At 39.5% G+C, this 15,445-nt stretch overlaps 1 protein-coding gene and 1 long non-coding RNA gene across 2 annotated transcripts; one reads left to right on the top strand and one right to left on the bottom strand.

The window, feature by feature from the left end:
• Positions 1 to 5,343: 5,343 nt before the first annotated feature.
• On the top strand, positions 5,344 to 8,731 carry LOC148801906 (uncharacterized). Its single transcript, XR_016082873.1, has 3 exons — positions 5,344 to 5,430; positions 5,542 to 5,863; positions 6,271 to 8,731. It is a non-coding gene; the product is annotated as an uncharacterized LOC148801906 (long non-coding RNA).
• Positions 8,480 to 13,755, bottom strand: LOC104594869 (auxin response factor 18-like). The gene is made up of 6 exons (XM_010255396.3): positions 12,755 to 13,755; positions 12,552 to 12,635; positions 11,173 to 12,385; positions 9,242 to 10,155; positions 9,086 to 9,151; positions 8,480 to 8,802 (listed from the first exon to the last, which is right to left on the bottom strand). The coding sequence occupies exons 3-6, from the start codon at positions 12,292 to 12,294 to the stop codon at positions 8,721 to 8,723; spliced, it is 2,184 nt and encodes a 727-aa protein (XP_010253698.1). The 5' UTR covers positions 12,295 to 12,385; positions 12,552 to 12,635; positions 12,755 to 13,755; the 3' UTR covers positions 8,480 to 8,720.
• Positions 13,756 to 15,445: the final 1,690 nt, after the last annotated feature.

The following is a 15,445-nucleotide window of genomic DNA, read 5'->3' on the forward strand; positions in this document are numbered from 1 at the left end:
AAATACTCTCAAAAACATAAGCTATTAATCCCCACATATTGGGAAATGGGATTATTAAAACTTAGATGAGAAACTTTGAGGCATGTTTAAAGACATTGTCTTTAAAACTTTATTTGCCCTCACTGAGTATAAGTTTCATTGATTTTGCTGTTGGGTTACAGGCAAATTCATTCTTACGATACAACAGAACCTTGGGTGAAAATCTGCAACCAACAAAGTTGTAGAGTCTCTGAAGAAACCTTCTGTGAGACTATAGCAGACCGGATTGAGAGAGAGAGGAAGTGATTTTAAAAAATGTTGTGTGTGTGCAAATTCTTGATTTGTGCTTCTTAAAAGGTAATTAATAGTTAATGACCGTTAATTTTTGAATTGTGTCTCTTGATCACACCCGATCGAATCGTGACTGTTGCATTGCACTAAAATCAAAGTTGCCTTTTGCGAGCCATGCGGGTGCAAGCAAAATGCACCTCTAAAGCTCCACATTGCGCTGCACACATGTGCGTGCATGACATAGTAATAAGCCTCCATATTCCTATTAAAAAACTCAAAACAAAACTTGTAATTTTCCAATGTGGGACAAGTTCAATACTAGTTTTAATAAGAGAAAAACTACTTTTCCAAACAAGTGTGCAAGTGCAATTTCTCATGTAATTGACTAATAGAGATTAAAATCCAACACCAACAGCCAAAGTTATCTCTCTCCCACCAACCATGAACTTTGATAAATACCCCCTGATTGGTTACGACTTTTATGATAATAGTTGATTGGCTACATGTTTGTTTCGTTATGTGTTTTTCAAGTATAATAGCCAAACCTTTATCAAAAGGAAAGAACAATAGCACAGGGGAGCATGTTTTTAGAACTACCATTAATCCTGATGGTTAGACCATTTGACACAGGAATTGGTTAGGGTACCAATCTTGTTTTGACCCTAAATTGCTATTTTACCCAAAACCGTTGAATTGATCAATACTCTGCTGACCTGGGTAGTCAAATCATCGACACGTTTATCTGGGCAACAGTTTTGGATTATTATTTTATTTTAATTTTTTAAATTATCATGGCCGATCTGTTTGAACTGGGCCAAAGAGGTTCTAGCTCCATATCGGTTTTTAAAACATTGCAGGGGAGGACGTAAGGAAAGCACACATTCTTTCCCTTTCAACCCAACCCAACCCAAAACAAGAAACAAAAATAAAAGACAACAATCCATTACAATACAAAGACTAAAGATTAAACTAATCGATTCTCAACTTCGAGATAGATAGTCTTCTATCAACAAAATTAGGAATTTTCTTGGAATTTTCATGGCTAGAACTAAATGGAAGCTTTCTTCATCAATGTCTTTGTTGCCCAAAAAATCAGGGCACCAATTCCCATCTCTTTAAGGAGTGAATAAAGTTGCATACCATTGCTTCATTTCTTAATATCTCGATGAATGTAAGTGAATTGCCAAGGGAGATGATTCTTAATATCTCAATTTCTAGAATGCTTTGATTTAAATACAAATTAAGGCCATCAAATAGAGCAAGTGATTCAGCATTAACTGATAAAAAATTTGGAAGCCAAAGCAGAATGCACTATAATTATTTCTCAAGACATCTCCATCTCCATTGGCACCAGGATTGCCACGTGAAGCTTTTTCTACATTGACTTTGTAAGGGACAACATTAGAGGTGTTCAACAAAAACCGAAAAAACAGAGGAAATCGAACTGAAAAATCAAATTAATTAAATCGATCAATTTGTTATTTTGCAAAAACTGGTGGTATCGGTTTAGTTTTTGGTTAATCTAAAAGAAAATCAACGGTTAACTAAACAAACTGATATATAAATATATATTATATTTTTAATTATCTATTTATAATATAACTAAATTATATATATATATATATTTATTTATTTATTTATTATACTTATTGAAAACATAAAAAAACCAAGAAATTGAAGAACCGACTGATCAAACAATTAACCAGTTGGTTTTGATTTGGTTTTCATTCATGGTTTTTCAAAAACCAGTGGTACCGGTCAGTTAAAAAAAAAAAAGCTAATGGTTCTATTAACTGAACCATGAGCACCCCTTCCAAATCACCCACCTATCTTTTTCTGTCTACATAACCAAACAGTAAAATGTGCAGGGGTCCCTTCTACAGAATGGGATCTGCTCCTCACATATGGGCCCTTTACAAACACATCTACTGTGCATTGAAAACATCTCCCATTAATAATAACTTAAAGTACGAGAGATATTCATAATTGCGAGGCGCCCTTTGTGAGGAGCTATTGTTTTAGGCATCTATTATTTGATCACCGAAAACCCAATTAGGACTATTAGGTTTAATTAATTGAGATTAATTTGTTTAGTCATATCTACATTCTACACCACACAAAGTACATGAGATGAAGAGAATGTAATTAATTTATATATTTCCTCTTCTTTCTTTTTGTTATTTCTTGATCAGTTAACTCATCCAATGTTATATGGGACCTACTCTGCTACCACACATCAATTCTATCCATTCGAACCAAACAACCACTTGCACTTGCAAGGTTTAAAATCAGGAAGGTTACTGTGGTGGTCCCGGTGGAGTGACACTGACGGTTGTAACAGTTGTAGGGTACTTTTTTTATCTTCTTTTATGCGGGGCCCGCTGCCTAAATAATTTGATATGATATTAAGTGGGACACGTGTTCCCACATAAGCAATGGCAAATGATCTTGATGACGATGGTTCCCACACCTTTCTCTCTCTCTCTCTCTGTTTTCTGGTAAATGTCTTTAATCACGCACGCACGGTTTGCTTGTTGTTTTGAAGTACAGAATAGAATAGAAGAGGGGTAGTCTCGGTCTCGTAGAGATATGTTCCCGATATTTTTGTATTCTGACGATAAACAGGGAGCGAGAACGAGAAGAGAAATTAGACATCTCGTGTACTACTTCTGACTCGAGTGGTTAAACCGGGTTCTCTCTCTCTCTCATTCCTCGGATTATAACCGACAGGCTATTCCCGGTGCGTACCCCTCAAAATTCCAATTGACTGAAAATCTGGACCGTACACGTAGAGATGATTTTAACTTTTCAACGCAATGACTCCTACGTGCCGATATAGTCCACACATGGATGATGGATGTCGGTCGGAAGTCGGAACGATCACGACGCAATGAACTGTGGCCTGTGGGTCCACCGCACGGCCAGCCCTGCCAGCCGCTACCCACCTCACCGAATCTCTGTCGTTTAGGTGAATGCCGCGAATTTTTCTCCGAGAGAGAAACGACAAAGTGAGCACTGCCACATTTCTACGATACGCAGGGGAGTGCGTAACGCACTCCTCATGTGCGGATGTGCCCAAGGCACTATAAAATCACGAAACCCACCGCGCTTAGGCTTTAGCCCTTTTTTTTTACACGGTCCGGATCCCTAACATAACCAACAGGCATGAATGGAGCTATCTATATTCTATAGTCATCGGACTCCGGGTCTCCGGCTCCGACCAACAGCACCATTTTATCGGTTTATGTTGTTTGGTCTAATTTGGGTCTCAACTCTCAATGAAAACAGAAATTGGAGTTGTCACCCCTCGAAAGCAGAATTCGAGGTTGACTTTAGTTAGGAAAATATGGAGATTAATTAGTGGCATTCTTGGATCTTGGTAACCAATATTCATATAATTTGGAACACACCTTGGATTCAACTGGCGAAGCATTCTCAAATTCAACGTTCCATTCTCGACATCTCTGCAGTCCCGCAGTTTCTATTCCATTCTTTAATGAAAACACTCACCTTTTATGTGTCTAGATCGCAGAGTAAGGCTACATAATTAATATTCTTAAAATATGTTCTTAGTTCAAGACAGTAGTCGTTAAACCATCTTAGTCGGATCGACCCGGGGTGGAAGTGGATCCGCCCCTTCAAGAGAAAAGGGTTAAAGTCCATTTAAGAAACAGGGCTACCATTCCAAATTTTGCTGTTATATATGTTCCATAGGGTATTAAACAAAACATTAATTAAGTAAAATGCATTCATTAGGTAAAACAATTGTTGGGGACCCGAATTGAACTGAAATTTGGGATCCATGTTCTGATATGACAAGTGGCCAATTGATTTGCATTAAAGTGAACAAATTCTGTCAACGTATTTGCAAATCTAGTCCTGTCTTACGATACAATATAATTTCAGTAGAATTTGTGTAAGGTTCCTCTAACAATTGTTTATCTCCATTGCACCCTTCAATAAAATACTAATTCATCTATCAAATAAATAAATAAATAAAATACATCTTCTTGCTTGTTCAGTTGAACAAGAGTAGTTATTATATTTGAGGGACAACTGTAAAAGCTTTTCAATAGACAGTAATAGGGTTTACGAGAAGTAAACATAGGAGACAATGGTGGATCCTGATGCTTGGTTGTGTATGTTGCAAGATTAATATGAAAAGGTGTAAATACATTTATTTGCTACATAAACCTAAAGAGAAAAGGGTAAAAAGTAAAAATCTGGAATGGCCTCTTATGCCCTATTTGCTTTTTGATAAATAGAGGGGTAAGTTGGTCAATGTGAAAGTTGATCAATATATATATATATATATAGATAGATAGATAGATAGATTTTTAAATTGCACTCCATCTCAGAATTCTGATTTGAACTCTAGACCTACAACAATTCAAAATTATAAACACCTCCACCTATAACACTCATACCCACTCGTGAATTGGCATCAATTTCAAGTTGACACCTACTTCTAACTGTACAGTGGAACTAGGATTTCTGGGGTGGACTGAACAGTAAAAACCCCTTATATATTCTAGTGTATTGATAACTGGGAATTTTTACAATAAATTGATTTTCACATAGACATCAATTATCCATCTCTTAGGTAGATAAATAACTTTTCTATATAAAAAATTGTCAAAAATCAAAATATTATAAAACAATAAAATTTACAGGTAAAAACAGTCAATTGTTTGAAAATTACTTGGATAAAATTTATGATCAATTCAGTATGGGTAAATGGCTTGTGGAAAAACAAACAGGGCCTTACTAGTTTGTGGAGACCCATGATCCATCATCCATCAACTTAGTAATGAGATAAAAGTTGATTAAAGCAATAACAATAATGCCATCCCTATTATATCAACATTGTACCCATGTTGTTCATATATTAATAATAATAACAGCTTATATATATATATATATAATAAGAATAAAAAAATGTAAATTGATGTTTTACTCATGTCATGGCCCACCATTGATGAATCAGTATAATAATAGCAGAAGACTTGGCCCATTGGCCTGGCCCTCTACCAATCTATACATATAAAGGCACGAGGGAAGTAGCTAACAATTCCAGAACTACCAACATTTAAGGTGAATGAGCCAAGGCAAAACCATAAGGGCTTGAACATGTGACCACTCGAAGTCTGTGTCTGAAGCGTATGTCTAATTGTTTAATGTTTTGTTTCTGTTTCTCTTTAAACTTATTTCTTAGCCTTTGAGGTGGATCATGGATGATCATATTCATTAATCATTTCTTCTCTTGTTTAGTGAAACTGTTTAAGACAGAGAGAAAATTATATATAAATAGGATTGAGAAAACATCGATGAAGGTGGTGGACTGGTCAGTGGTCAGTGGTCACTGCCGGGGTGGAAAACAAACAGTGCGGCGGAACGGTTGCCGGATCTTACTGCGACTGCGACTCTGCGAGGGCGAGGCTGGGGTAAAAAAAAATTGAAAACAAAGTCAGAGACAAAGAATGCAACCAATTTGTGAAGAGGTGAGAAGTGAAAACCGTAGTCAATAATCAACAGGATTGCAAGTTGGATTCATGGACAAACGCTGACGCTTCTATGTCGCGTGAATGGGACGGTATGGAGCTTTCATCGTGACTTTGGATCTCCAAGTTTTTTTTTCTCCTTTAACAGAGTGGATGAAAAACAGATATTAATCAAGATAAAACATGTTGTTTATTAAGACTTACTTGGGAGAGAAACATGTCGGGTAGGGAACAAGATTTAAGATGGGGGCCAGCTTTTGTTTATTAAGTAAAGAAAAAAAGGGTGGGGGGGACTGAACTGAAAACAAGGGCGATTGGGGAAGCAAGGGTTTGAAATTAAAAGGCATTTTGTCTCTGATGATGTCTCCATTTGTTCCGTTATTAGTTCTACTTTCTGCAATTCCACCCCTCCTTTTCTTTTGACTGTTTGACTGCCCAATTTCTAATTTCTCGTGAGTTTATCGTATCCAATTACCTAATTATCGAATTGATCCTGCAGAGAGAGAGAGAGAGAGAGGAGAGTCAGCACTCAGCCTGCAGCAGTCTACACAGAGTATGCAGACCACAGAAATGTGGATCAGTGGATCCCATCTCTAAATTCGGAAATCCGGAAATCACGTGATCTACGTACATCAAAAACGCAAGAGTGTCGTATTTGTATTTTATTTCGGGGCCAAGGAGTGCAAAACTGCGGAACTCTTTTTAGGGTGTAAGAAGATGATTTCAATGGATCCAATATATAACCATCAGATTCTGATCTGACGCCAGCGCAAACAAAGCCGTGTGTGTGAGTGTGTCTACAACTCTACATGAGAGAGAGAGAGGGCAGAGTTTCGAGTGTGTGCGTGCTCTTGGAGTTGAAGGTGGGGTGGGGCGTAGTCAACTAGGACAAGGGCCCGGCCATCAAAGCGGCGCAACATTTGCACTCGCTGACGCGGTCTCACGTGACTATTGATTACATTTTTGTGGGTCCCGATGTTCACGTGGGGGAATGTGTTCCTCTCCAACTTCCCAAGCCCCCCCCCCCCAACCCCCTTCCTCTTCCGGTTCCTTCCCTCTCTCTGTAATTCTATTTCCTGCGACCATCCCTCTTTTTGGCCTTCCCATTCCCACATTGGATTGGGAATCTCTCTCTCCCCACAATTCACAAATCACAACTCACTAGCAGCGTAGACAGGAGACGAGCAAAGCAGAGTGGCAAGACCCACTACGTCCGACAGCAGATGGGGAGTATTTTCGCCAACGCAGCAGACCCACAAGACGACAACAACTACAACTTATTTGCAAAAGAATAAATGAATAAATAAAAAGAAATCTCGCATTATGATTTTTATCATCCTCAACTCAAACATTGTTTTATTTTTTGTCTTTTCCAGTAGGAGTAGGAATATGGTTGATTTTGTAAAAACCGAATATACGCAAAGTCAATTCTCAATTCTAATTTCTTTTGTCTAATTGGATATATTAAAGAATTAATTTAACAATCCCGATAGTTGGATCCTACAAATCAGCTTCTGTCTATCTTCAGCAAATAGCTATGAAACCGTGCTGTCCTCCGGTTTCTGGTTTCTCTCGTGGTCCATCAGTTTTCCGGGTCCAAAAAAACACCCCCCATATCCATTTAATAGTGTTTCTTTTAATCATTTCCTAAGCTTCACTTATGCTCTGTGCAATAGAAAAAAGCATCAGCACATACGTCGCATCCATAGAGAGGGAGAGATGCGTTGGTCCTAACAATTCTTCTCCAATTGACTAGTACAATTTACAGGTAAAGTAAAGAAATGAAGTCAAAACATTCATCAATGGCTAATTTTCTCAAATTGGAGTTCATATTCCAGTGATGATAAGCTCAGAGTCAGACTAGTTACTCTAATTACATTACATGACTGGGGACTTTTTCTGAGCCTACTGAACCCCATACCTCACCTTGGTATTACCGTATTAGGCACGGTCCACGGAGTCCCCGCCACCCCTGACGGCTGACGCCAAAATCCAAATCACAGCCTGGTCACCGCAGAGGTGAAGTGAATTTACATCATATGTTTGGAGACTGAAAATTGAATTAGAAAGAAGTAATCCTTTCAAGTTTGGATTGCGACGGATCATATACAAGTGAAGAACGACTGTGAGATACATACATCAGATAGTAGGACAAAAGCCAGGAGCCATCGGGAGTGGGATCTCAAACCTCTGGAGCATATGGATTGTATCTTTTTTTTTTTTTGGTTTGCAGCCACAGTTATCTTCTTTTAGAAAAGGAAAGGTTGATTACCGATGTTTTTTTCTTCCTTTTTCTTTTCAACCTGCCTTTCTGGTAGAGGACAAAAAATGTGGATATCTCACGTCCACTATTATAAGAATGGCAAAGCTAGGCCCGAGAAAAAGTCCTCTTGCCATCCTTCGTCCTTACTCTAAAGCTATCGGCCACAGCCAGCTGCCAGCAGCATTTGTCTCTCCGTGTGGGTGTAGCGGCGACAAAAGAAGGCGATAGTGCGAGGCCGGATGCTGGGCTTACTGGATGGATGGACACTAACAAATTAAACCCCTCTCTCACTCTCTCATTTGTCTCGATATCTACCATGTTTCGACTGCTTACGGATATCTGGAATCTGAAATTTGTTCCCAAAAATTAAAAAAAAAAGGAAAAATTGCTCCGGCAGTTCAATGCAATATTAATGCCAACAGTTGAATCGATAATGAGCAAAAAATAGAGCACACCAACAATTCCATGTTAAAAGATAAAGGAAATTATTTGTCTTAAAATTAAACAGTCCAGACCATAAGGAGTTTATGTCCCTCTCCCAGTGGCTATATTATATGAAAACAAAGAGCCATCCCGAACCCCAAAACAAGAAAGAAACATTCATAGCCAAATACATCCCACCAAAGAAACTTCGTCAATAGTTCATTAGTTTCGACACATTCTCTAAGAAACCAGATTGTCCTATCTCAAGCAAATATGCTTAATGGTCCCGTCTTATTAGTTGCATTTAGTCCGTTTTCAGCACTCCGCAACCCTGTCATCCATACCCTGCAAAATATGTTCCACTTGTATTTGTACAAATTCTCTTAATGAAACTGGATAATAAGAGGAATCAACTTGCAGAATTAAGCTTTCACGTTGGCAAAAGTTTGAAATTAAAGCCTTTTTCACTAACAGAGATGATTCCTTTAGAAGGTTTTTCCATCTCGATCGATATCAACACTTTTTTTTTCTCCAACCCCAAGAAGAACAAATAGGTGACCATTGGAACAGAATTGGTAACCAACTGTACATTTAACAAGTAAAATTTTGTTTGTTTTGTTGACTCTACCTTCCTATATTGTCACTGCCTGAATCCATTAGAATTGTCAGCCTTCTTGCTGTTTTCATGAACTCGCTGCAATATAACAGGGAAAACAACAATTTTCAGTAGACTTTCAAGTAATGCAGACCTTCGAGTATTTGAGAACCAAAAAGCAAAATTCACCTGAATGGTTCATCCCCAGTGTGTTTTACTGCACCTGTTGCATCCTGGTAGAGAACACGGCTCAGCATCTCTGATCTTTCTATGCCAAACATGTTTGCCAGTCTTCTGTATAGCTCTTCATATGAGCCAAGAACTGTGAGGTCAAGAGTCCGACCCACATCTTCCGACTCCATGAATACCTTACAGTGGCCAGTCTCCAAACCGATCTCAGTTGTAGGGCGTTCCTTGTACCATGGAAACCCTTCACATGAGTTGTCTAGTGGGCCAAGTTGGTTAAGGGCAGATCCAGAACCATCAGAGAAATTTGTTGCCTTGTCCTGATTATTGCCTTCTGATGAACTGTTTCCTGTAAGGACTGGTGACACAGTTTCACCAGAGCAACTAAGAGAGATCTGCTGTTCAGTGAGGATTGGTTGTCCAAAGAGCAAGAATCCGGGTGACTTTCTACCATCAGATTTCCTTGAACTCTGAGTGGAGCTCCCTATGGTAAGCAGGCAAGATATATTCTCACTACCATTAGGGTTGCCCCTAATAAGGCCGTTGTTGATTTTGGATGGTGGAGTAGTGTTATCAAGCCGCTGGAAACTGGCCGGAAACAGACCCGACTGCAGTTTGTTGAGGTGGAGATCTGATAAAGATATACCAAATTGAGCATGCCTGGCTCCCTGTATGCCTGCAGGAGTGTTGTCTGATAAACAACACAAGGGGCTGCTGGGCCCAAGGGGGTTTCCTGAAAATGAAGGAATCTGAAATTGGCTGTCTAGGGGGAAATCTGGATGTTGTGGGAGTCGAAACTTCTTCCTCGGGGGTGAGAAGGGTGACAAATGGATGGCAGGCATGTTTGACACCAATTCTACCAGCCATGGGCTGACACACTTCACATTTTGCAGCAAATCAGGTTCATCCCAGGTTACCTACAATACAGATTTTAGCAAGAACAGTGAGAATATAAATATCAACATCAACTTAAACATATGAATATGCCTTTAAAAACTCAAAAAGAGGCAACATAAACCAAAAATGTGGACTATACAATCTTCCAGTAAGCAGCCATAAATCACTGAATTTAGTACCATCCACAGTATTTTCCAGATGTTTATGAAAATAAGTAGGCATTAATAGTTGATGGTTTCTGTATCGACAACACAAAATCATGGATCAATTCATTGAAAATTTCCACAGTTAAATTGATTTTTAGATTAGGAATTTGATTCACTTAACCAACACAATCGATACATCTAGCAGAAACTATTGCATTAAATACAGTCATTCAGTCAACTCTATTATGATTATCATGCCAGTTCTGGCCAAACTTATGCGCCATCCAGTCCAAGTTGGTTGCCAAAGTAGAAGATGCATATTTCTCCAGGGGACGATATATTCTAGACATAAGCTAGACTTGTAATGTCAGAAGACAGCACACGGGGAAGACACTGTAGGCGGTACCTTAGGACTTCAACTAGCAATAAAACTGCAAGAATCTAGAGCCAGATAACACTGAAAGAGAATACGATGCCTATATGAATTTACTGTGAGTGCAAACAATACCTCTTATAAAAATAAACAATACAGTTTGATGGAGAGCAGCCATGGATATGAGGTGCAAGAATACAATTCTAACCTATTTCCCACAATGCTAAAGAGAAGCGATATATGTAATCAATCTGATGTGTTTCTTTCAGGAACTACACCCTGAAACTTAAGCTAAGTATGCCATTAGAGAGCAAATGTTGGTCCCTCAGAATAAGCATTCAAGATTAGAAGTTGAGTAATAGATTATGGCAACATTTAGAAAACTAAATGTCACTATCCTCGAAAAAATAACAGATACAACAATGGCAATAGCCCAAAGTTAATAGAAAGAAAAACCAGAGAAAAGGATCAATCAGTTTAAATGAGTCAAATGACAATATAATCGACAGACAGTATACCTGAAGCAGCCTCCAAGGTGAATTAGGCCAGCGGATGGGGTCAGCAACCTGAACAGAAGATATAGTCCCCATGAACCAGCTTATCCGTGAAGAATCTTCGGTCTCAAATGCCATCTTGAACCTCATTCCTGGACACCACTGGATCCGCATTGCTGCCTTTACAGCTGAGGCCTTCACACAGAACTCTGGAGTGCTTGCTCTTGGGTAGTAAACGACCTCAAAGGACTGCCCATTGGCAGCCAGGGTTGCAGCCTCAATGACAGATTCAGCCCTCACTCTCCCCCGTGTTCTCAAACCCACACCAGAGTTTGAATTTCCACCATTGACATTTCTCATTAGCTTGTTTTCATCTTCCCTTAAGAAGACAGAAAAACCCCCATATGGCGAGACACAATTTCCAGCAGCCGGATTCCATCCAGATAGGGATTCTGGTCCACCGCCAACACCTCTTTTTGCCCTTCGGATTCCGACACAGAGCTCACCATTCTCTGCTCTCAGGAACACAATTGAATCCCCTGCAATGAGCTTCTTCTGGTTCACAAAGGTACTCCATCCTGTTGTCAGGAGGTGGCGACGTGGTGTACCCCTGTAAATATGTCGGAATTTCCAAACCTCGCCATGAACATCCTTGGCAAGAACAGTTTGCACAGGAGGATCTGCAGAATAGTCGAGGCGGGGGAAGATTGTCTCGGCACAGTACCGAGGGACAGAGAAACCTCCACCATTGTTGGCATCAGATTGTGTCAGGGTCTTTGCAAAAGAGGCAGGTTTCTCTGCAACGTCAGATCCGTTACTTCCAAGAACCCCATCATCATCATAGTCGGGCTCGTTGTTCCGAAGGGGTACCAACCTTATCTTTGCATAAACCTCGTCTGTCTCAGGGTCCGCCAAGTACTTCACTGCAGCGACTCTGCAGAGGATGAGTGGGGGAATTCTTGGTGAATTTCCAAAATCAACGTTCCCATGAGCATGCTCCGCTTGGCCCTGGGGGAAGTAGAAGACCTTGGAGTTGATCGATGGCATCTGCACCATTCCTCCGGCGCAGGCGTGCCAGAGTTGAGAATCCAGGCATTTCTCGGTTTCTTTCATTGGTTCTTTCACCGAATCCGTGAATGTAATCATTGCGGTTCAGAAGATTATTATAGCCCTTATAGCAATTAAACGGATTTCAAAGAATAAAACTCCTTTCCTGATGACTATTTTTCAGCAGAGTCTGTAAAGAACAAAAGAAAGAAAGAAAGGTTACATATTTCAGGCCTAATAACCATGAAGATAAAATGAAGAAAACACACGGAGTTACACACACACAGACACTGTAGGATAGAAGGGGGAAATCAATAATAACTAAAAAAAGAGGCATATGATCATAAATCTCTTACCTTTCAATTCCAGCGATAAAATAACACACAAAAGAAGTATCTCCGATGAAGAGGTAAAACGATAACTTTGGCGAGAAATCTCTACTGAAAGAGTAGAAGGAAACATGTCACCTCTCTAGGAAAGCAGAAGGTCCGATTCAAAGAAATAAGAAAAGGAAATACATTCTTGAAAGGCTTCTTAGAATCTTTCAAGGGAGACCTACCAAAGAAGTTAAGTCAGGTTGCAGAGTTCCAGCTTAAAGAAAAGAAATTTCTAAAGCCCTGTATGCAGTTTTTTCACCACTTGGAGTTCCTTACTGAATGTTTTCCGGTGTTACCCAAAAGTGAAGCTAATTTTCATAAGTAATGACGCCTTTTGAGCCTCTTCTACTGCTCTAGCAGACCATGTCGTACATTTACTCTCCGTACTCAAACCTCTAGCCTGAAGATATATATGTCGCAGAACCCTAACTTCACTCTCGCTTGCCTGGAAATACCTAGAGATTTGGCACGGCAGTAATCCTCATAGTAAGGGGATTCATAAAACCTCCATGCTATTCACCGTGGTAATCGAATCTCACTGCAATTTCTAAAGTCTAAAACAACCACGATCTAATTAAAAGAGAGCTCGCTGCCTTTTTTTCAGGAATTGTTTACCCGGTAGTGAAGCAATCTCAGTACGAAGCCGACGAATCCTCGTAGAACACAGTCCTTACAGAACCCCCTGAAAGCATCCACCTTGCGACCAAGACCTGTCATTTCGTCTGAATCTCCTTCGACTTCACACGTTTGAAGGTCGAAAGCAGTCGTCCATGTCCATGCCCATGTCGGATTCGGCAGGTTTATCGAAAGGTATAGCTCCGAGGGGAAAAAAACAGAAGACTCCAACTATTAAAGTGAAGACCTCCTTCACCTCTTCCTCTGGTTGTTGTTCTTTTTGGTCTTTTATGCTTTTAACTTCACGCGCACACACACACAAGGAGGCTTCACACCTGAAGGCTGAAGCTTCACCGCCGAAATTTAAAGAAACCTCCACAACATTTCATCCTTCACCGATGCTTGTCGATCACAAAATTTACAAAACAAAGCTAAGATGAGGTCTATGCCACATTGAGTTTCGTTCTTATATGTTTCTTCAGATCTGAAGAAAAACTTTTTATCTTCTACCTCTTCCTCTGGGCTCCGGCACAAATTCACAAAAAACAAAACAAACTAAAATATAGTAGAGGCAGAGAGAAGCATCGAATTTAAAATATATATATATATATATATATAATAAAGAAGGGTTTTACCTATTAATTTAATTAATTAAAAAGTAAATGGGTAATTAGGCCTTTGTGAATCAAAGGTCTTTGCCATTTGCCATTGATGATGATGAATCGAGAAGTGTATCACGATACGACAAATTGAAAATTTCGCGAAGGAAACAGGAAAGACAAGGTGAAATTCTGTTCTATGAAAACTTTGCTTTAACTTTTAAAAGCTGAGAGGCAACCGAAGCAGATAATCTTAATCTTATTACTTATTACCACGGTTAAAAAACATATTGATTTTTTTTTTGGCAACAACGACGAGACGACGAGACGAGGAGGGAGGGATTAAGTGAGGTAACCGGGGTTAAAGGTAACTAGAGTCAACTAGGGTATGATGTTGATGCAGCACACTCAAACTGGAAGTGGGTAATTATCATCTCTTCTCGTCTTTCAAACTCTAACCCACCACCTATCTTTTTGGTCGGGCATCCAGAGATTAGGCCGCGGTGACGTTCTTTTGCTTGTTTGTAGTAAAAGTCAAGCCCTGGAGTGTAGGACTCTCGAGAGACCAAAAGTGGAATGAGTAGAGAGAGAGAAAAATAGAGAATATAAAGAGAAAAGAAAAAGTAAAAAACACAGAAAAGCCAGAAACCCACCAACTGTAATGACCTCACTTGCCATTGCTTGGTTTTCGATTTTTTTTTACTACTTAAAAGAAAAAAAAATAAAAATAGCCAAGGCTAGAGCCGCGACCGTGACCCCACAGCTTACATTTCCTTTTCGAACTGAGATATTCTAATCCAACAGCTTCTTAATGAAGATTACGACTCTCCCGATGTACTACTACTGCTACAACATCAATACTTTCTTTAAGCCTTTTATCCTCAGGTGGACGCCATCACGCACCAATCGCGAGAGACCAGAGCTTCAATCGGATTCTTCAACTGCAAGTACCCGAGTTGAAAATAACGACTTAAGAAAGAACCAAGTGGGAAACGTCAATGGGTCGGGTCGGGTTCGGTCTGTTTTTCATTTGAAACATTTGTCATCTGATGATATATATTTTTAATTAATTTAGGGATCCCAATGACCAAATAAATACAGGACCCTAACCAGTTCCAATTATTTAACGAGGTTGGGTCATATCAACCGAAAGCTAGTTTATAATAAAACAGATCAGATTAGGGTTAGGGATGGATGGTTGGCTGCAGGTCGAATCTAGGATTACCAACTCTAACCAAGTCATCAATTGCTATGATGTTGGTCCTTTGACAACAATTTCATATTCTAAATATATCTCGATGGGTTCACAAAATGAATAGGATACAAGTAATTTAAATGTGGTCCAATTTTATTCTAGCTGCCCAAATGGGATGCGTTGTCGGGCCTCGTAAGGACGAATTAACATCTGCGCCCCACAATATCCTACAGTACATCTCTGCCATGTATCGTATCGGGAATATCTTTTTTGATGATGATACTAGAATCAATGATGCCATCATCAGAAGATATTCTTAATAAACGACGGTTAAATATACTGTAAAACGTTGTAGGGGCGCAGATGTGAATTCTCATAGGACCGACAAGTAACCTCGTGGTTAAGACCAGACCGACATCAAAGATAAGACCAATCAAAGGCATTCATTGTCTGGATTATGCAGG

The sequence above is a fragment of the Nelumbo nucifera genome, chromosome 2, assembly GCF_055504915.1.
Source record: "Nelumbo nucifera cultivar China Antique chromosome 2, China Antique-T2T, whole genome shotgun sequence".
In the NCBI taxonomy this organism is placed as follows: domain Eukaryota; kingdom Viridiplantae; phylum Streptophyta; class Magnoliopsida; order Proteales; family Nelumbonaceae; genus Nelumbo; species Nelumbo nucifera.

Coding starts and splice junctions, on each gene's coding strand:
- LOC104594869 (XM_010255396.3), bottom strand. CDS start 12,294: ATGATTACATTCACGGATTCGGTGAAAGAACCAATGAAAGAAACCGAG. Junction 10,156..11,172: donor CACCTTGGAGGCTGCTTCAG/GTATACTGTCTG, acceptor TCTGTATTGTAG/GTAACCTGGGATGAACCTGA. Junction 8,803..9,085: donor GGCAGTGACAATATAGGAAG/GTAGAGTCAACA, acceptor CATATTTTGCAG/GGTATGGATGACAGGGTTGC.